Source organism: Gymnodraco acuticeps, unplaced genomic scaffold (genome assembly GCF_902827175.1).
Source record: "Gymnodraco acuticeps unplaced genomic scaffold, fGymAcu1.1, whole genome shotgun sequence".
Classification (NCBI taxonomy): Eukaryota; Metazoa; Chordata; class Actinopteri; order Perciformes; family Bathydraconidae; genus Gymnodraco; species Gymnodraco acuticeps.
In genome coordinates this window covers 2,724,171-2,747,678 of record NW_022989979.1, presented here as the reverse complement: position 1 = coordinate 2,747,678, position 23,508 = coordinate 2,724,171, and the positions used below count along the sequence as shown (strand labels likewise).

The 23,508-nt window shown below is 38.5% G+C and overlaps 2 protein-coding genes across 2 annotated transcripts in view; one reads left to right on the top strand and one right to left on the bottom strand.

The window, feature by feature from the left end:
- The window catches only part of ctnna2 (catenin (cadherin-associated protein), alpha 2), a 339,515-nt gene that overhangs the window by 132,814 nt on the left and 183,193 nt on the right, over positions 1–23,508 (bottom strand). The gene's annotated exons all lie outside the window — the stretch shown is intronic.
- lrrtm1 (leucine rich repeat transmembrane neuronal 1) lies at positions 533–4,971 on the top strand. The gene has a single exon (XM_034211749.1). The coding sequence runs from the start codon at positions 1,754–1,756 to the stop codon at positions 3,329–3,331; it is 1,578 nt and encodes a 525-aa protein (XP_034067640.1). The 5' UTR covers positions 533–1,753; the 3' UTR covers positions 3,332–4,971.

Below are 23,508 nucleotides of genomic sequence, written 5' to 3'. Positions count from 1 at the left end.
TCAGCAATGAATATCAATAGACAGAGATTGATTCATAACACAAAGTTATATTTGAAAGCATTAGACATAAAATGATGAGTACATTCTACCATCATTACTGAATGTATTACTTTTGTGAGGTTTCTGAATACAGCTGTGATGCAGAATATGGTGAATCATAACTATATTATTTCCTCCTTTTTTGTTCTTCAATATGTGGACTTGTTAATACATATGCAAATGGTTCTCTGTTTAATGGGTGTAACTAACATAGTGCATCCTTTTTTCATTGGGTGAATAATATTTAGCAAATCTGAAATTAGAAAACTGCTTTCTCACAGCAACGTCAAAGGGGCAGACGTTATATGGCCCAATTCATTATAGTCAGTTGAGGAGGAGGGAGGGAGAGTGAGAGAGAGATAGAGAAAGGAAGAGAGAGAGGTGGGGGGGGGTTCATTAAAGCTCCTGGTTTAAGCCCAGCCCATTCTGAATATGTAAATGTCTCAGGCAAAACAAAAAAAAAACACAGCAAGAGGAAAGCAACGAGGGAAGAGGGGAGAGAGAGAGAGAGAGCGAGAGAGGAAGGGGAGGGGAGCAGCATGAAAAAGTGAGTGAGCGATCAAGGGAAAAGAGAGCAATAGAGCGAGGGAAAGAGAGCGAGTACTCTGAATTGTGAGTGGCTTACGACACTCAGTGAACAGAAGGTGCTTCTGCATGCGCTGCCAGTGTACGGCTCTGCTGCAAGGGATTGCGCGCTCCTTCGCTTCCCACATTTACCGCCCCTGCCTGCCGACCAGCACCAGCCCTCAGCAGCCTCATTCAGCCGGCTGAGAAAACACCCGGAGAGAGTGCATGAAAACTGCAAGCCACGGGGGATGCAAGCGGCTTTTTAACGGAGATCAGCCACTGAGATGACAAGGAATACTGTTACACAAGACAACAGTGAACAGGGTTCACCTCTTTAAAACCTGTTTTTTTCCCTTCCTGCCTTCGTCACTGAAAGCATGACTACCCGCTTGAATGGATTTAAACCTTACAAGTCAGTGACTGCTCTCAGAGATGGACGATAATATCTGTTGACAGATCGTCTGAAACTTAAGCAGGAAGGGGAGGAGAAAAGAGCAAGGCAGATATTTGAAAAGATTTTTCCTTGGTCATTTTTTTTTTCTCCTACTGGTTGTCTCTTCTTCCCTCTGATCATTGCAGCAGAGGACTGCGGAGGAGCCAAAGAGACAGAGCTCATGCATGCAGACAGGGGAACTTGCACTTCCTACCATCTAGCTGAAAGCTACTTGGATTCGTTCTCTTTCTGGCTCTTTCACTTGAAGAGAACTAAGACATTGTAAGCCTGCCAAGGATCTGGTGTCCACTGAAAAGAGAGAAGGGAGGGGGGGGGGAGAATTTGTACCACAGTGGGGTCTTTTTTAGATTCGCACATAATTAGTGTTGGGGCACAAAGCGAGTCGCTGAATGGAGATTGTCAGCTTTTGGATAGGGGTGAGTAGGAATCTTTTCAAATAAGATCGATCAATGAGGAAACATTTTTTGCATCTCCTCTACTCTCCACCCACTGCTTGATATCTAACATAAGCAAAGAGACTTGCCTTTTATCTTTTTCATTTTTGACTTATAAATCTAGTCACAGCTTCATTACAAAACCGGAACGAAGAAGATTATTATTAAATATGATGTGATAAATATGATGTAATAGGTGCACAAAACAATATCCAGAGTGGATCAATGGACATTTTCTCAGAGACATCCCTGGATATTTATGCTAATGGATTTCCTTCTAATTGGACTGTACTTAAAGTGGCCACTGAAGAAGCCCCCTGGGTTGATTCTGTGTTTATTGGGAATATTTCTCAGAACAGTTCCCTTGGTGGAGGGGGTTTGTCCAAGGATGTGCCGCTGCGACAGCAAGCTGCTGTATTGCGAGGGGCTCAACCTCACAGACATTCCCCGCAATCTGAGCAGTGCCATGGGCCTGTCCATGAGAGAAAACAACCTGACCGAGCTGCGTGAAGGCCAAATGGTAGGTCTGTCACAGCTCACCTGGCTCTACCTAGATCACAACAACATTGACATTGTAGAGGAGGGTGCATTTGACAGGCTAAGACGGGTCAAGGAGTTAGACCTCAGCAGCAACCGAATTGAGATTCTGCCAAATGGTACCTTCAGGCCCCTCCCAAACCTACGCATCCTGGACCTGTCATACAACAGGCTGCAGGCACTAGAGCCTGACCTGTTCCATGGCCTTAGAAAGCTCACCAACCTGCATTTGCGCTACAATGCTCTCAAGTTTGTGCCAGTGCGGATTTTTCAAGACTGCCGGAGCATGCAGTTTCTGGACTTGGGATACAACCAACTGCTGAGTCTGGCAAGAAACTCCTTCGCTGGCCTCTTCAAGTTGACTGAGTTGCATCTTGAGCACAATGAGCTGGTCAAAGTCAACCTAGCCCATTTCCCTCGCCTCATCTCTTTACGCACTCTGTACATGCACAATAATCGTGCCACCGTTGTTGTCAATACACTGGACTGGACATGGCATTTTCTAGAGAAGATTGACCTGTCAGCCAATGAAATCGACTACATGGAGCCACATGTGTTCGAGAGCGCGCCCAACCTCAAGGTGTTGATGCTGGACTCCAATCGGTTGACCTCTGTGGACCAGCGTATCCTGGATTCCTGGTCATCTCTGGACAGCATTACCCTGGCAGGGAATGACTGGGAGTGCAGTCGCAACGTGTGTGCCTTGGCCTCTTGGCTGAGTGCCTTCCGAGGCCAGCGTGACAATTCCCTGCTGTGTTCAAGCCCTGACACCGCACAGGGGGAGGACGTGTTGGATGCTGTCTATGCTTTTCAGCTATGTGAGAATTCCCCAATGGAGGTAACTACAGCAGGCCTGTACCCCTCTACAAGGGATCTGGCCCAGGGTGGATCTGATTTCCTGGGCCCATTTACTCCCAACCCTTATGATGGTGAGGGTAGTGAGGTGGTCACCAGTTCTTTCACTGTCACAGTGGGCCATGATGACCTGGAGAGCACCATGCAGATCCACAAGGTTGTGACTGGAACCATGGCACTCATCTTTTCCTTTCTCATCATTGTGCTCATGCTGTATGTGGCATGGAAGTGCTTTCCAGCGGGAATAAGACAACTGAGGCAATGCTTTAGCAGCCAGCGTCGTAAGCAGAAGCAAAAGCAAAGCATGCAGCAGATGGCTGCAATTTCTACGCCAGAGTACTATGTTGACTATAAACCTAACCACATTGAGGGAGCTTTGGTAATCATCAATGAATATGGCTCGTGCACTTGCCAACAGCAACCTTCTCGGGAATGTGAGGTGTGAACCTGCTTTGTGAGTACGTCTTTACCTGTTGGTCGTCTGGATATACAGTAAACCCTGTTTGGATACACTGGGGAGGGGGATATTGCGGGACAGAAGGAATATGGATATTTTTGGACACTTTTTACACAGCGTCTCACTGTGATGTGGAAGAAGTGTGCTTTATGCGGCTGACTATTTTGTTGTGGATTTACTGCTACTGCTATCTACTGCTGATTTTAGGCCACTGGGCATGATGGCTACATGACTCTTGGAACTGTTGATATTCTACAGGAACACAGAGAGGAATACATTGTGGACACTAAGGATTTTCTTTCACGAGTGGATATTTGAGCTTTAATGTGTCTTTCTACTTCAGGACATTTAATTATTGTTTAAAAATAAACTGGGGACACACACAAGAAAAAAAAGAAAAGATACAAACCATTTGTACTATGGTAAACACAATATTTGACAAGCATTTAAAATATACAAAAAAAACGTTTAAGTTGGATTACAAATGTAAAAATAAAACTATGTGTAAAATATGTTAAAAGAAGAAGTGCAAGTGTGGAAAAAATGATTCAAGGTAATCTATTTCTTTTGTAAACTACAACAAATGTTTAAATAAATGAATTGCTATTCACAGTAAACTCATTTGTACGTGAGAAGCCTGTCAGAAGGGATGAATGACAATAGACGCAGTCTTTGTGCTTATGGACTGGAGAGCCATGTCTCTGCAGTGTGTTGAACCAAAAAAAGAAACGGGGAAAACGGGGCAGAGGGATATCTGCATCTCATCTCTAATGTAAAATCCATAGTCTGAATTTTATATCTCTTCTATGTTTTAACTCTCATAATTGTTGTTTTATCATTCACTGTGTTGGCCTGCTATCAGTGTAGTTTATTTCCCCTTCCCATTGCCTATGTGCGGATAGAATCAAATGATCTACATTTGTATCTGTAGCATATTTCCATATTATTACATCACTATTTGTGCACCATCCAAGTAAAGAAAGCATTGTGTCAAAGATCTAAAGCTATGCCTCTCATTGCTTCTGCCACTTTGGCTTTCACAGAGGAGTAATGCCTCCTTTCACTGAATCAAGCACACTAAAGGCAACGATCATCAAAACCATGCATTTTCAAATCAAATTACAATTTGAAATTGTATCTGAATCATTGAAGAAAATTATCCAGCAGCTTAAAGGAAGATTTGCACATACAATATTCTTCACTGTGTTTTCATGTGATGTAAAATGTTTGTTCAATACAAGGCCATTTTGAGGTGTATATATATCCTTCTTCCTCTGGTGTTCATTGTGTAAATTAGTGCACTGACAGATGTTGTGTTTCCTGGGTCCTTTGACATGAACAGTATGTTGTGTGAGGAGGGGGGAAGTGAGAGGGAGATGGAGAATCACACCGGCTGCAGAAAGAGGGAACAGACTGCTCTCTAGTGTGCATATTCTCATACTGTGGCTGCATTGTACCTATTGAGCACCATATTCTGCAAATCTCCACGGCGGGGGCAACAGCAGTATACTGAATTCGCAGCACCTTTTGGGAAAATATATCAATGCATAATTTTTGTGTTATTTTGCGATAAATTAAGATAATGTTTACAACTTGTCAGCAGGAATAAAAATGTTTTAAGAACTCAATGACAATCATTATATAATTAGTTCCAGTAAGAGCAAAACTTTCAAAATCATCAAGAACATTGTGGGTAACGTAGGTGATGTGGGGATCATTGGACAATATGCAACAAAGGTTCAGAAAAACAGGTAAGAAATGTTCTCATAAAGTTAGCTATGGAATAGTGCTGAGGGATGAGCTGGCTGTGGGTAGAACCTGGTCCTATAACCTATAACAAGTATATATATATATATAAGTATATATATACCTATAACCTATAACAAGTCCCTGAGGCGATCATGTGTTTTGCAAATGTTTTGCCTTGGGTCAGGATATATTTTATCCGTACATATTAAATAATGAGTGGTTCAAAAATGCAATAGCTTAAGCTCAAAATGTCAGTGGTTGGTAAAACCTACAAGCATGTTAACAGTATGTAATGGAAACATTTCAGGGAGGGGACAAGATTGCTAGATCTCAAAAATAGTAAATTAAATGTGTAATAATTATTGTTAGGACAAGATTGTGAAGTCTTTCAAGGAACTGACTACAGGAGATATATATATAAAATGACCTTATTTTCCTCAAAAAGCTCATACGATTTATTCTAAAATGCTACCACATTCTGATCATCCTTATTAATTTAAACCTATGCTGATAATGCATGTGTTTGCATTCTAATGCACCAAATGATACAACATATTCCATTCCTCAATACATAAGCTGTAGTAAACATGCAATTCATGTTGTTAAATATAAATAAATGAGATGAGTATAATTTCAACAATAAAAACTAAAATGTCATCAACAACCCAACATGGAATTTATCAATCAGTTTTCAAACCTATAATGTATGTATTTTTAAATGAGTTTATGTGATTTATGTGAGTTTCTGGTTTCACTAATCAATACCAAATGTCGCTAGATGTTTAGTTTTTGATTTGAAACAGCATTGTGTGACAATAACGGAACCCTGTATCAGTAAATAACATCCAACCAATTTCTGAGGAACATTTAGAATACAAAATAAAGCTACAAAATGAGCAACATACCCACAATGTACTTCTACATTATTTGGCTTTTAATAGGTTGGTTATCTCGAGTGAAAGACTAAATCATTATGTAGTGCTCAAGTAACAAAAGCATTCACTCGTTTTTTTAGGGAAGACATTTTGGTGAGTGATAATAGCTTAAAGTTGCCATTTGGGATTTACGATCCATTTCTTATTTATGGTTCCAAGGGCATTCTACTTTAAGATAGCTGTTCATCATAAACTGCCATATCACGTGAATGCAATGACTGCAGTATGTATGCCAGGGAAACATGACGGGGACACACATTTATTTTCTTCTCCCATTTGCAAATCTTGTCTAAAACAGTTGAGTCCTCCGAGTCCTTCACAACCCCTTAAACATGCAAAAACACTGCTGGGCAAATGTGAGGTTGTGAAGCTTCATTTGTATAAATTGGATGATGCCTGGCAGACAGGCCAGCACTGGCACCACTATTGATTTCATTTCACTCCGTTCTTGCACAAGCAACAAGGGTGAAAAGTGAGTCTGAATATTTTAAATGCTCCGAGTCCTGAGGGCTGACGTTAAACCACTTATCTGTATTCCGATTCACCTTTACCTCCGTTCTTCCTCTTGCGCTCGGTGCCCATAAAACACAGTAAATGTGGAGAAAAACATCAATTCATCTTACTGACAATAGATCAAATCTCTGCCTGACCTAAGCCTAGGGTGATAATTCCCTGAGGGAAGATGTGTGCTCTCAGACAGCATCCATTACAAATGCCTTGATTGATGATGCTCAGTAAAAATCAATAAAGATGAGTAGTAACCAAAATGATCATAGTGATAACAAATGTATTTATCTCTCCCTCACATTTTCAAGCGTAAACTGATGGATGAGGTTGATATATTGTATTTATATGTAAATCCAGAATTGATTTAGAAGATGATAAGTGGTTGACATGGTGATTTGCGAGTGTCTTACACAAATCAGATCACTGTTCTATCAGTAAAAGGGAGAGAACCATTCTTTAAGAGCAGTACAGCAGGAAAGCGGGACATGTGTTGTGCACTTTGCAGAGCCGCAGCTGTCTGACAGCCGGAGGATATACGGCGTTGTATGAGAAATGCACATGCTAGGTCGGAAGCTATTGGTTGGCAGCTTATGTGTGCACAACTGAGCATGTGGTGTATGTGAACATTCACGCTGTACACATGGTTGGTTGTAATTAAGCCCAACGGATCTAAAAAGCATTTGATCTCCATGACTGTCATTGTTATGAGGGCAATTATGAGATGAGAGGTCACCAAAGAAAGATGGATGTAAAGGTAGAATTACTGACACAAAGAGTAAAGGTCACAACAATGAAATGAGAACAATTCAGAGGGGGAGATGTGAGCCACAAGGGCATTCTTTACATGAGGTGTGGATCTTTCTAAAGGTCAAACACTCGGAGAGACCCTACAGACTCAAACTATACAAGTAGTTTATGTCTAAGATCCCCCTGAAACACCTCACTATCAATCAGCCAGCACTCACAACTAACATTATCAGATTATTGAACCGTGTTCAAACAGCTAATTGATAAATAAAACAGCACAATTGCAACTGTATAACATAACAATATAAAAAGAGTCAACTAAAATGCTCTAAGCACCGTGCCTGCATGTACACTATTGCCTGGAAAGTGGTGTATGTGTGAGTCAGTGACAATACATCACTCTGCAGATCTCTGGGAAACAGCTTGCATCACAACCTGCAGCGAGCTGAGCCCCTAGAGACCCAAACAAATACTTAAAAAATAAATTAACCTGGCTTCCTGTGAGGGGTATTGATCGGGCAACATTCTGCCATCTCATTGGGACTAGGACTGTGCTGCATAATAAACGCTTAACACCCCCTCATAACTGGATGGAGAGCTAAATCATGGGTGGCAGCATGTACTGCAGTAAGCTGAAAGGACCTGGTGATGACTAATGACAAAGAGTGGGTGGCTTTCACTGCTTCTTTTATAACAGGTGGGTTATCAGGATCAATATTCTAATCATCATCAACATTATCTTTGAAACCAAAACCTCTGACACAACATTTTCTCGCTGGTTGTACATTCCATTCTCTTGCTCCTCCCAGATGCTGTTGCTGTTGTTGTTTTAAATGATTTTACTGCACCACATTCAACGACAGCCACTACCATTCCTGGCATAATATACATATACATGCAAGCTAGTGACTAATTGAAAGAGGGAAGAAAATGGAATTTTCTCCTAAACATTACAGATCAACCTTTTGAATATCATACTGTATGTAAAACTAAGGGAAGCTTATAGTTTGCTACTATACCCTCCCTTCATAAAACATGTAATAACTTTAATAAATACAGGGGTCCAATAGGGCACTTCATTACGAGGCATTCATTACCCAGACTATCAGTGCAGGTAACCTACAGTATAGCTCTCTACACACTACCTCATTTACATTCACAATACCCGGGCAGCACTGAATAAATAATAATAATAATGATGGGGTCATTATTATGGCCTACATTCATAACTGTAAGATAGAGCAGTCTTGTATGCTGAGGAGAGTGAAACTGGTTAGAGAATGGGGGCAAGGTTGGCGGCTGAATATTCATTGTAGTGAGACAGAGTGTGAGATGAACACAAGTAGCCATCATTATTATTATTATTAACATTATTATAATTACAATTATTACTATTATTATTATTATTATTATTATTATTATTATTATTATTATTATTATTATTATTATACTTATACTAGTTGTATTGGTTACATTATATTTTGAGTGTTTGTGTTTTGGTGCTATCTCTCTTGCTATTGCTAAGTTGGATTAGCCCACTTTTGTATTGCACTTAACATTAAACATCAGGGTCAGTCAGTGAGATAATACATGGCACCAGCTGTGCCTGCATCTCAGGCTCCCTGCTAAGGGTATAAGAGCAGATGTGGGTCAATGCCTAATTTCCAGCATTATGTATTAGTATTATGGTGGCTGGAATACAAAGCTTTATTCTGAACCGGAGATCAGATTTTCTATTTATGTATTATGTGTTTCATACCTTTACAGATAGACCTTGGCGATGAGATTTAAAAGGAATCCAAGATAAATCAGGCCAACATGATATAACAAATGCATGTTTTTGTTTACACCTCAGGTCTTTATAGTTCTTGTATTTTTGAATCCAGTTATATTGCTCATGTGTCAATAGGTATATCAAGATGTCTAAAGGCAAGTATTATTACACATACACAAGACAAAAAGCCCACCTAAAATACATGGATGTGATTCCAACAAATATGTACTGAAGCATATTAGACTAAAGGGAAAGTACGATAAAAGTATCAGAAATAAACTATACAAATGAGCGTGTCCAGATAGCAAATGGGCTCATTAAAATGTATCAAACTATATCCATCTGCAAGTTTATTTTGAGTGCACCTTTGAATGTACACAGCCAGTCAAAATAAATTGGAAAAAGTATGTAAATTGTTTCAAGGCACATTTTTCTCATGTGGCTGTAAGAACAAAAATAAGATTATAAAGTGTGACGATAAGAAATACAAATAGGTCATTTTCAATACCTATACTACATTAAACAGTACCGTATGGATGCTTGAATTAACTTTGCTAGATGTGGGCACTAGTGGCTTTGAAAGGGAAATGAATAAGAAATTAAAACGGGACTGATTTCAAAACAAAGCCTTTTAGTCCTCTCAGTTGATTACTGTGAAGTCCTTAACTCAACAGACAGACATCAGCTTAACTTCTCAGCATTAATGCTACATGAGTCATCAGGACAACCGCATCATGTTCCATTCATCATCTTCAGATCACTTCAAATGAAACTGAATCCAAAACAACACTTTGATTAACTGTTTCAAAGGTACAGCACGGAACGTTTGTCGGAGCTTCTTTTGAATACAAAGTGAACACAGGTTAAGTAAAAATAGACAGCATTTATCATTTCCCATTTATCAGATCAGTGTCAGGATGAATAAATGCTATTGTACCCGCTCTCCTTGCTCCCTCTCTTCCCTATCTGAGGGTAGATTGGCATCTCTCCAGTAGCCAATGAGATGGGCTGTATAAATGGCATTGCCCCATTCTCCAAGTGTCAGCAAAGCAAAGAGAATATATTCACTCTTTACCAAACCATTGAGCCAAAATGCATCTCTGGTGCAGCGAGTAAGTTACGATGCATGTTGGAAAACATTTGCAATGTGACAGTGAGTACCTCATCCAGCTCAGAGGCTAAATAATAAATATAACATATAGACTTACCTGTCATATTTAATGCAAGGAAGAAGACCAATGGATCCAGAAAGAATGCCAAAAAGAGAGATAAAGACAGAAAAGAAAAGGTTTGTTAGAATATATACTTTTTGCATGTTTTTGTCCTACTGTCTTCATCACAACAATCTATGATAATACATTTGTTCAACTGTAAAGAAGTGTTCATGTGGATATGGACCACAGACTATTTTCTAAGATATTTGAAAGTGCAACATACCGCTGCATTTAGACTAACATGGCATAGACCAGAGAGCCAGCAGAACCATTTCTTAAACTGAAGGTTTTGTTTAGTGTCTAACTTGTGACAGCAATCCTGGTTGATAGAAAAAGAAGAAGGGCAATAAGATGACCTTTTATTGGAAAACTGTGCTGGCAAAAGGCTGAATGTGACAGTCATCCTATTCTGCCAACCATACAACACAACATTACAAGTATATATGAGTTTATAACTAACAGTATGACTGACAGAATGACCTCGCCTTAGTGTATATTTTTTACTAACTGCTTGTCTGCTTTTTATGTTCTTATGGTCAACGAACCAAAGACACATTCTGACAATTCAAACAAATTAAGAAAAGCACAATACCTGCAGTCAGTAGATTTATTGAAAACATTTATTTGAGTGAATTTATTTTATATTTTGTATTGGTGTTGAATAAAAACAATTTGCTAGATAACCATCAAAACAACAAAATAAACAAAATAGACGTACAATGACTTTGCATTTTGTATGTCTTTTACATATTGAGACATTCACCTTCAAAGTTCAATGTCATATAACCATCTTTAAATAAAGTGTGACGTTGAAACCAGCGTCTGAATTAGTAATCGTGAGGTATCATAGTTATATGCCCACAATGTCAATCATCCATGAATGAGTTAACTGCAATGATTTACAGTATATATCATCTCAAGTCAATTTGCCACTATGAGATCTAACCAGTTTCAAGAAATCTATCAATCCATTTTAATATTGGCTGACCCCTATACTATCTATGCCATGTTATATGCACTTCTTCCTTCTTGCCAATTTACACATTATATGTCATCTTGGATGTGGTGGTTAGATATGTAAGATGAAATATACATGTGACATTAAAAGCAGAAATCCCTGATTTGGGAGGACTGAAAAAAAAGAGAGCTTTTCAGTTTTTCTGGCAAAAATGCTTACGGAATCAATCACTGCATGCATGAATGAAGGAGATATACAGCAAGTGAATTGTCAATGACAGCCATGCAATATAAGTCTGCATTTATCACAATAGGCCATTATGTTTCCATGTCAGAGTCCCCAATGCACCCGCAGGCTCCCATAATTATGTTGGAAAATGAACCCAATAACTTTAAAATAAAGAACCTAATCATTTTTGAACAAAATACATTTACAATCAGATCACTGAAGCTAATGTTTTGTGACAGGGATATTGCTTTTAGTTAATGCGTTACAAATTTCAATTGGCTCCAGTTTCTCAGCAAGTGTATTAATGACAAATGAGAACAATTATCATTGCATCGTTAAGAGTGAAATAGGTTTGATTCAAAACGAAATGCGCCTTTGTTATTGGTTTTCGGTATGTGTTGTTCATTTTCTGCATGGACTTGAATATTGCCTGATAAATCCCTAATGACCAGCTGAACTGTGAGAGTGCAGGGAAAGAGAGATAATAGGTGCTAAAAAGTCATACAAACACATACAGTAACATGTACACCGTCAACTGTAGAAAACCTCCTGTGACAGTGTTCAATGACGTTTGAAGAGAGATATACAAAGAAGGCTGACAAGAAACACAAGTTTAAGGAAATGAAAATAGATTGAAATCAAACATATTGCAGCTTCAAGCATTATAATACCTGGAAATAATAATGAAAGGCATGCAGGTCTGTGGTTATTCTGCCTCTAACAGCTGCCCTAATGTTATGGAACTCAGTCATTTTCAAAGCACTAAAGTAAAGTGTGGTATTATAACTTCTGAGTAATCCGTAACATATATATTAGGGTAGACATATTGTGTTGAAAGTATAGGTAATGGTCATAAAACATCCTCAACAAATGTATTTATTTTATGAACAATATTCGCTAACTGTATATACAAATAAATTACATTTCTTCACTCAGAAGACCAAATACATTAACATTTGGTAATCAGTTGTAATACATTCAAATAGACATGCAAGTAAACATGGAGTAACATATAATGCTAAATGCTTAAGTCTACATTTCTACAACATTATTTGGGATTTGTATTATTTCCAAATTATAGTCTCAAAACAACCCAAAGATGATTTAATATTGCTAGTTTACTGAAGCAGTCTGCCAGGATTTGGAAACACTCCAGTTGCTCTTGATGTATTATATTCAGTACATTATGATTGGACTAAAGCTTGTTGTTTATGTGTAAGACCTTGTTTTTAATAGGTTAGACTTTGAACAAGATTAGCAAGGTTGGACTTTAAAACCTAATCCCTGAGAGTGTTACAAATAAAAAGGGGTTTAGGATGTCTTTACACAGATCTGCTTCATGTGTTTTTAACAATTCTGCCCACCATAATCCATTAAGTGTCAACTTCACTAGCATTAATTCAATCATTCTCATAATCAAAATGGTTGCTCTGAGCTCCTGCTGCGGGGCTTAGTGATGGTGTGTGAAGAATGAAAACTCACATTAAAATGGGCTGGAGCATGCAATCCCCCAAAAAGGCATTTGCTGCGCTCTGCATGCACCAAGGACATGCAACAGTAAGGTCAGGATCAAACATCGGCAGAATACTGAACAAGTCAGCCTCCTGGGCTGGGATTCCTGGATTCAGCTCATCCCCCCCTGTCCAATGGTAAAATGTCTGATCGCTCTAGATACGCCGTCCCTGAAGGTTTGCTGAAAACTTCCAACATGCAGCACAATCTGGAGTGCAGCAGGCGTACGCTCATCAAAGCAAAAAAAACTGTACTGTCTACATGTGTTTATGAAACAAGTCACTATAGCTTTTTAAGATGAATTTCCCCCATCCATATACTCCACTTCTCCATACTCATCATTAGTCACAATAAAATAACCTTCAAAATAACCAACAACAACAACCAACACATACTGTACAGATTACTGTTACAAAAAACAGCATAACATTAAAAGCTCGCTCTGCCTTTATGCTAGGGGCCTTGGAAGCGTCATTTTACTGTTGCTAGGCAACCAGAGAGTCAGCTTCTGTCCAGTGCTTTGCTATGACATCAGTTCATGTAATTGTAATTGCAGGAGAAAAAAAACATTGCATTTCAGTCACGATGCGGCAGAGCCAATTATTGTGATTTTGGTGTATGCTGAAACAGTGGGCAGCCACCAGCAATATCTGTTCTCACTATCCATCTACATTATACAGCATAGCTCATATTGTGGAGCAGAAAACTAAATGAAAACCCAACCTTTGTTGACATTTAATTTGACAGAAGAGAACAGGCTGTGGAGACATACAAAGTTGAACACTTTTTAAACTTGGGGCGCTTAGGATGCATGCAAGGTGTGCTTGGTGGACAAAAAGAAGGTGCCTTGATGCATAAGCAGCAAACAAAACCCCTCAGATCCAGCTAAAAAAAATGGCAGCATTCACTGCTTGGATCACTGCTGCAACCATAGTTTATTTCATTCAGTACTTAAATGTTTTGCATCAAACAATGGTTTTGTCTTCCCATGTTATTAAACATGTGTAATATAACCTGTGATGAGTACATATGTCAGAAGACACTTATTTGAAAATACACATTTTTTGGAAAAGGAAGTCATATTAACATTAGTGCAGATCACAATGTACTGTATCGACTGTGAGCGATTCAAATGAAGGCCGAAAAAAATCACATTATTTCTTGTGTGGAATTTTTATATGCATGTACCCTTCAGGCAAGTTGTGTTTCCTCCTCCATTGAAATCATGCGGGAGTACAATGTGGGAGTGGGAATGAGAGTTGTTGTTTTAAAGCTGGCACTAATGAAACTCATGGGTCCGTAGTGACAATGGGAAGATGTTTGATGAGAAAGTATGTGGTTCAGTTTGTGCTCTGTTTTTTGGCCATGCATGTGTGTCTGTCTGTGCAAGAGTATTTGAAAATACATCAGAAAGAGAGAGACGTTACAAAAATACATCCATAACATGCATTTTGTGGCACAAAAAACTATTTTACCTGCCATATGGTCCTCTTTAATCAATGAAGGTTTTAGATGTCCCTTGACTGAGGATACGTAGATATATTGTATTTATTTTGGAACAAAAAGTGCAAAAACATTTAAGCACATATCATCTACCAACAGCTTTTTGTCATTATGCCTACTGGGAAAACCTACAGTAATCCTTAAATGGAAACTAACTAAATGTACATTAAAATATTTCAAAAGCATACCAAAAACGAAAACTAAGACAAAGTTCTTTAAAGTCACTTGATGCCATTTTCCTTTTCAAATAATTTTTTAACGGATAATGTAACTGCAGGATTTATACGATTATTCTTTCTGTTACCTGTGTATTTTAATATAACAATAAACACATCTATTCAACTGAAAATAAATGAGGTGAATAGTAAAACTGTTATTGTAGCCTTGCCATGAGATGATAGGAACAATACAGACTGAAAACGAGTTTAAAGGTTTGGAGGACGGAGAGTCAACAATGCCAAAATCCAATACAACCAGATGGTCTCTGGAACAAGCATCGCCTAAAGCAAGCTACCTCCCCCATCTCACAATTTACTGTACATTCAAGCATGGACCCACACCAAACACCCTCCTGCTCCTTATTCCTCAAATGAATGATACCGGAATTGAGTAGCAAAATGGGTGATTATTATATAATCTGCTTTTTTTTTGGCAAGACATGATGTGGCAACTTCTTTTTAGAAACGTAATATGTGTTTAGCTTCCTCTCTCAAGCCTAATCCTATTGTTTCTATTGTGTTTTCTATGGGTTTCTGCATATTCACTATGTTTCCATCTTATTAAAAAAAGAAGCACGTCTTTCTAGCATCTTTTCCAGGAAAGAAAAAAGGTTAGGGCAGTGAGGATGCAAAGGACGTATCTAAATATCCTGAACAAATGGTTTTATTTCCTTGGATGAAGCACAAAGTAATCAGTGAGCAACCTCTCTTGCCCCTCTTTCTCCAGCCTACGCTCTAACACATCCCACACTCACAGATCTACTGAGAGAAAATGGGTTTGTTATTGGCCACAGTGTAGGAGACTCATCAATCAATCATGAATTAATGGTTTGGCCATCTCATTGAAACACATGCAACCCTGCAGTCACACAACCACATGCACACAGACGCCTGGCCTTGTGGACAACATCAAATCACAAAAGCCATTTCATTAAACTGAGCTGCGATTCAATAGCTGTAATCATTTACTAAATGATTGTTGCAACAACAAAAAAAGGCTTTTTCAGTCACTGTTGCTATGCCACAAATCCTTTCATTATAAAGCCTACCACATTAAAAAGAACAATAAGTTAAAACAACAACAAAAGCGTCCTTTATACAGAAAATGAGCTTAAAGTGGTTTTGTCTCTTAAGCAATATCATGGTGCTCATTTTATCCATTAAATAAGGACAACAAGGAATAAAAAACCTTTAATGAAAAATACTGGCAAGCATGTTGTGGTCCACACCAGCCATAAGGACCTCTGTAGGGGGGTGACAGGGGATCTGCTCTCGAGTCATTGTTGTTTGAAAGGCCACTGAGCCTCTTGATCCCATGGTAATATCCAGCTATCTGTCTGAGTTTTCACCTCTCCTGATTTGGGTCACCCTGGCTGATTTAGGTTTTTAAGTTGTCCACCATCCCCCACGGGTCACAGCGCACACCCACACACAATCCAACATTCAGTTTGACACAAAGGTAAACAAGCTTAAACTGAAAGCATGCGATTTAACAAATATCTCTTTTCGGTTAAAAAACAATATTCAATCGGGGTCGTAAAAGTCACACATGTTACGCATGTTGAAGAGAAAGATGGAAGACTAAGAAGAAGTCAAACTATTACATATTTTAACCTACTGAGTCATGTTGTCACAAGTTAATATGGTTCTGTGTATATTTTCCACAGATTATAACCCTCCGTTATGTACAGTATGCTATGGCAGTCTGCTTATCAATTGTCTGGTATCCCTAATTTATCATTGTTAATATGACAACAAACCGTCCTCTTTTGGAGACATGGTGGTTTGCTGACTGAATGTTTTAATCTTAATTAGCCTTTCTTTTCAGGATTATGCTTATCTTATCCTATAAATCAATGTTTGTTTAAAAAAAAAGTCCATTCACTAAAATGTAAGTAACATTCTTTCACATGTAGCCTATATTTTTTAAACCCTCTAATAGTGGAGCATGTTGAACCTCATTTCCAGTTCAAAATACAGCTCAGTGTTACTCACCCAACACCCCCAACCCCACCCTGAGCTACGTATCATCTCCTTATAGCCAACACTTCCCAGCTCAGTGACTAACAGATCGCTCCCCGGCCCTTGAGGAAGACTAATATCCTGTCCTCTTTTACTGTAATGAAAAAACGTCGGCCAGAGAAAAAGGATTGGAAAAGTCTGGATAAACGACAAGCTGCTCATGATCTGTTCTGGGTGTGGTACCAGCCCATCTTTGCCATTTCATTTCAAGAATGGTTAATATAAATATATAATAATAATAATAATAATAAATCCTGTCAGTCACTGAGATTAATTGGATTGCAAGTGTTGTGGTGAAAACACAAGTACAAATTGTAAAATGTGAAGATGTTGAACACATAACTATTCAAAACTAAGATTGTAAGGGAAATAAAACCAAATTATTTTTTCTGAGAAATTCAAATTGCAGCTTTGAATGAAACTGTCCATGCACAGACTCCATGTGTGTAGACTATAGAACAATAGAGCAATAGTTTGAGACAGTGAGACTAAATGCATCCATTCACTAAAGATGGAATTACTGACCTATGGCTCAACTACAGTGTGTCGCCCCAAGCTTTTGTCCCAAATCTACCAACTGGTGTTCTCATGATCCTGACATCAGCATAAATGTCAAAGAGAATTGGTGATAACAGCGTGTTCCCTGCTGCTTTCCCTCATATAATACATCACTTGCCATTATGTAGTCAACATCCCCGTATTGCTCCAACACTGGGCCTCTGTTTGAAGAAAACAGACGGAATCGGTCACAGATAAAGAACGGATTCATCATCTGGGGTCTAGGTCAAGGGGGCTCTTGACAGCATTTCCAGCAGCACTGAGGGTCTGTGTAGTGCTTTTCTCACGTGCACACACACATGCACACATCCACACAGGACCCAAGACAACATCAACATACTTCTCGTAATTTCTCATTCTTCTCAAGAGTTTATCCAATATCAGCTGTATCTCTTCGTATGATTCCTGAGTAGAAACCATGAAATTGGATCTCCCACAATCTTTGTATTATATGTATTGCTTTCATCACAATCTCATTTTTATATGTATCCGTATATAAATAGTCATGTTCATCATTGTTGAGCTAGTTTTTGCTGTCATCATATGTTTGAAATTGTATCTCCCACATTTTTTGTATTATATGTATTGCTTTCATCACAACTTCATTATATGTATCTGTACATAACTTAATGTTTATCATTGTGGAGCTAGTTGTTGCTGTCATCATATGTTTTCATTTGTGACGTGTATTGCTGTTCAAACCGGCTGGGCTGGCATCAATGAAGATAATGACACACTCCAGCATTTATTTTACTCACATTTGGAAGTTATACTTAACACTGTAACCTAACAACATCTATCCATGGACCTTTCATAGCTGCATTTGCATGTTCACTAAATAGAACAGCATTTGATCATAAGAAAGTCCAGGTTTCTCCTTAAGTCCTGCAAGTCAAGGAAATACTTATAGACTAGGAAAAGCTACACTTTGAATCAGAACAGTAATACAAGAAAATAAATTGTTGCATGTCTCCAACACACCAAGACATGCATCTTTCTCCAGCTCAGTGGATGTGACAGTGGAGCAGCACTGACCAAACAATCTTTGTTATGTGAACCCCATAAAACTTTCATGGGCATATTTTCTGCAAAAGGTAATAGTTTCTGACAGCCTCACACCCACACATTGGGCCTTAAGGACGTGCTGGAAAAAGGACAAAAGTGAAGCCAGAGATATGTTTCTTGCTGCTTAATGTAAACCGAGTCCCCTGCAGCTGTTGGTGTGTGGAGTCAGGTTTTGGCTAGTTTCAAATGGTACAAAACACAAAATAAAAACAAAGAATACTGAGCCAAGGAGACATCGGTTATCCTCATCCCTCACATCCATAGTTATACTGTCTGCAGTGCAGTGGAATCTGATCCACTTTGAGCTTGACTTTATTCAATAAGCCTGTATACACATGCATCATTCATAGCTGAAAGAGCTGCTTGAGAACACGACACAGGACCCACTTTCTTGACTGGCTTTGAAAACAAAGCTGGCAATGATATGATGCACTGCATCACATTTGCTGATCATTTCATTTCTAGATGGGTTGGATGGAAGCAGGTGAGAAGCTTTCATACCATCTCATGTTTTGCAGCGGGATATAAATAACCGTGCACCTCAATAGGATGTTTCCAGACACAGTAATGACCTGACACGGAATTGTAGAGCAAATAGCAAATACTGAACTGCAATTTCTAAGGTCAACTGAACACAGACTATTTGTAAATGCATCCAATAGTATATTGAGGGATTCTTGATTAAAGAAGATCAGTAAGAAAGGAGAGGTGGACATAATTCTGCTCAGTAGTGAATATAAATTAATTGATTTGTGGTCTTAAAGGTCTCCTATTATACTGTTTTTCATCATGATAGATCTCAGGTCTATACAAAACATGTCTCTGAAGTACATGGCTCCAAATACCAAACAGGTCGTGCATTGAAGCATCCCATAAACCCCTCTGTTTCAGCCCTGTATCAAAAGTGCTGATTCTCTGTCTGTTACTTTAGATGAAAATAAGGAGCCACTCCCAACGCCCCACTGCGGGGTATTTGGTTACAAATAACACAATGATGCTCTAGGAGGAGATTCAGGTGATAAGGTGGGGGGGGGGGATTACCCTGGTTAGTGATTGGCTAATGGTTACACAAGCCACAAAAACGTTATGACATCATAAAGTGGCCAAAATCTGATCAGCTCATTTTCAGACAGGTTTTTATAGAAATGGATCAGGACAAAAAGTGAAGAATCTTTTTTCCTGAAACTTTCAGAATCTCTTTACACAGAGGGGACACATGTTTATGTATAGAAGACATTACAAAGTGGATTTTGCATAATAGGCCCCTTTACTTACAACATAACATAATACAATATAGTCAAAGGCAGCCTAATCTAGCTGTGATTGTGCTGTTGGCCGGAGTGGGACTCCAGATAAACCCTTCAGGCAGAGTCTAGGCAATAGCCCATAGCAAGCATGGAGGCCTGTGTTAGCAGTATGCAATGAGCTCACAGAGCGAACACACGTAATTGACAACATCAGTTTTCAGTGAAAAGCTTCTGGAGGATTAACTTTTGGATGCATCACTCTTCCATATGTCCACAGTGGAAGCGATGGCATGCGTTACACCATTGGATTGGAAGTACAACAAGCACATGGCTACTTCGGGAGAAGGGATTAATAACAACAAATGTGATGTCGATCTAGTTGGCACTTTTACAGAGTGTGTGAAAGTATCTAAATATGTTTGTTTGATCATCTAATCATGTAAGCTGTTCTGTGAGAGAGGCATTCGGGGGGAAGGGAGACTTTTCTAAAATGTTAGCACACAGTTGGTGAATGTGGAATTCACTATATCACTATAGTTGCATTGGATATTTTAATATTTGGGACTGACTACATATCAGATCAGAAGTCTAATCACGAACAGCTTGATATTTTTCATTGAAAAAAGAACATTTGATAAAAGGAGCTCCAATAAATGCTTTGTTATGTCTTTAAGGGGGGCTTTTGGCTTTGCCTTAGGAAATATGCATTTGCAGTTATCTCTTGTTTAATAGGATATGTCTGACCTTGTAGTGAATTATGTCCGGTAGTTAACATGTAGAACAATCACTTTTGCTGCAAAGAGGTAATATCGATAAGAGCCTCTAACCAAATTCCCCATAGATGAATGGACATTTATCTGGTAATGTGACCTGATGTTGAACATGGAATCCTGCCTCTCTAGACCTGCTAAAGCTAGGGCTCTCTGGAGCTGCTTTTGACCTTAGAAAATCTGCAAGCGAAAAATAATGAAGTGGATTTTTTTTTGGAAATAACAAAAGAGAGTGTAAGGTTACACAACTAAGTTGAAAATAAGTATAGACAAAACATCTGACATTTACAAATGATAATTGTTGTATTGCCATCCTTTGAGGATCACTGTAGGCAACAAGGATCCTGAGACAGATGGAGGCCCATCTGAGCAAACCCACAAACCAAGAGGGCCATCAATCAAAGTCTGTGCATTTTTGGGGATGGGCTGTGATGTTAGCGTTAGCATCTCCCTGTCTGTCATCAGCTGAATATTTCCACAAACACAGGCGCTGTCAAAGCAACCTCCTGTGTTCGAAAGAAGGTTGCGAGCTTGGTGAGGAAAACCAGATTGGCTCTGTAACCTCTGCAGACCATTATCAAGATGAACATTCACGCTAGTCTAGTGGAATATTCCAAGTCTCTCATTCATTATTACATTTTTGGCTTTTACATCATGAACGATCCGACAATTAGGCACCCACCAGCTTTTGCAATTCAACATGTCAGTATTCGTAGGGAATTGTAGATTGTTGTTCAAGTTTTGTTTGCCTCACTGCCTGGGGGGTTGAGGGTTTGGCAGTGCTCTCCATTTGACTAATTACAGTCTAAACAAGTGCATACATACATACATACAGATGGAGACTGCAATTCATAGGCAGCTTTAGCTCGAAATGGACTGCTGGACTTAAGGCAAAGTTAGACCAGTCAGACTCACCCAAGCACATGAGATAGATAAATAATGTGTGTATGTGTGAATTGAGAAGAATACATGTGAAAATAAGAAAGGATCAATGAGAAAGAGATGGGAAAAGAGAGTCAGAAGAGATGGAGGGAAAAAGCATAGATGAAAATCAGTCATTTGCACAGCCATATTAAGCACAAACTGTATGGTATCTCGGGATCTGAAGCAATAAGCCATGGCACCCTCTGAGAACGCCGTAACACATCTTGCAAACATATTGTGCTTAAGGATATGTTATCCAGCGTTTTATTTTATACATATTTGTTATGGGGGTCCATGCTGCAATATCAAGAAAACAATTGAACCCTTCTGTGGTGTTCGGGTTAAATTGACCCGATTTCCATTTTCAATTAATAAAAATATATATAAGGATATTTTCATTCAACCTGAAACTCAATGGCCAGGCGTTATTTATTGTGAAGGACATGTGGAATTGTTTTTATTTGTTTCCACTTGTGAAACAATGTCCACCCGTATTTATGTCCTTCATAAGAGGTTTGGGTCAATCTGACCTGGATACAATACCAGGACAGAGAGACAGAAACACACAAACTAAAGACACACACACACACACAAAATGGTATGCATAGAGAAGCTGTTTGATCCTGTTTTCCCTTGATCTTTACCCTTTGTAGTGTGTACACAAAACTATCCTAGAACATTATAAACATTTCAGATCTTCCAGAAATGTATAAACATTTTACATTTTCTCGCACTGTCCCCCTCGCACCTGCACGCCGGAGGAGGGACTAAACAGAGACATAACCTCACATTACTGTGTAGTGCAGAACTACAATTATCTACCAGCAAAATGGCCAAAACATATTCTGCTCAGAGCCTTGGAGCTAATAATGGATGAGAGTGAGTGGAATGCATAGAAGAACACGGTGAAGTGGGACAGCAGGAAGACATTTCTGAAGATGAGGATAATGTGGAGGTAAACTCAGAATTTGACAGCGAATTGGAAGATGAACTTGACTCATAGCCAGCTGCTGGAAGACCCCCACAGCCACATTAAAAATAATAAACATTAATGACATTTTTTTTCATTTACATTTGTCCTAGAAAAGCATGAGCAAAATGTAAACCTAGTTTTTATTACAGTATATTTTTTTTTAACATAAATTACATTTTCATCACAAAAAACGATGGACACTTCCATTGTTAAATTTGATTTAGCAAAGAGTATTTTCAAAAACTAATCATATATTTCATTTATATTGTTGGGGAATGAGTTAAAGACAATATATATAAGGAATTGTGCATGTTGAATTTAGTTCTGTATTTTGTTTAAACCCTGAAATATGTCCCGGGTCAATTTGACCCGAACATTACCAAAGGGTGCGAAATGTGAACATACACAAGAGGTTATTTGCATTTGCATCAAAAATATCTTAATGACTCTGAATATAATATACATGCATGGATATGGAGAAAAGATGACGGCACTATAAGACATGCATACAAATGATGTAATTAAAATAAATAGTTGCAATTGTTGGGAAATAAGCTTAGCTAGGTAAGAGTATTGATACCATTCATGTCTGTATGGTCATGACACTAGACTAGCCAGTACATGATTTGCTTACAGCTTTACAAGGAAAACAAGGGGAAACAGCTAGCTTTAGCACACTCTACCTACCCATCAGACTATTTGTGGTTAACTACATACATTTTGTTTTTGTAAAACCTGTCAAAATAATAAGGTTTAACAGGGTATAATGAATCATATTTCCAAGCAGACATGAGAGTGGTATTGGCATTTTCTTCAAATTATTGGCAACAAAACAAATAAGTGGATTTCCCATTTGCTCAAACTTCTTTGTTTACTAGCTAAACTTTGTTTGTATTTCTGCATTTTTTTAAATATATAAAGCAGTTTAAATATCTATATATAAATATATAATGGAATAGTGAAAACAAAGATTATATGTAAGCCGATTGAACATGATGCACCATATTTTCCCAGAATTATGATCCAATATCAATATCACTCAATAGCCGTTAAAGTGGATATCATGTTACTGTGACCATAACACAAATACAATTTCAGTCTAATCCTTTGCTTTCATAGATAACACATTAGCCCATCAATAACAGGTGTAACCTAAACTAAAGTGTCTATATCTTCTTAGAACCATGACAGAAATTATGTGACAGAAGGTAATACCTGTCGCCTGTGTTATAACGAGCTTGTTAAACTATATGGAGCCTTG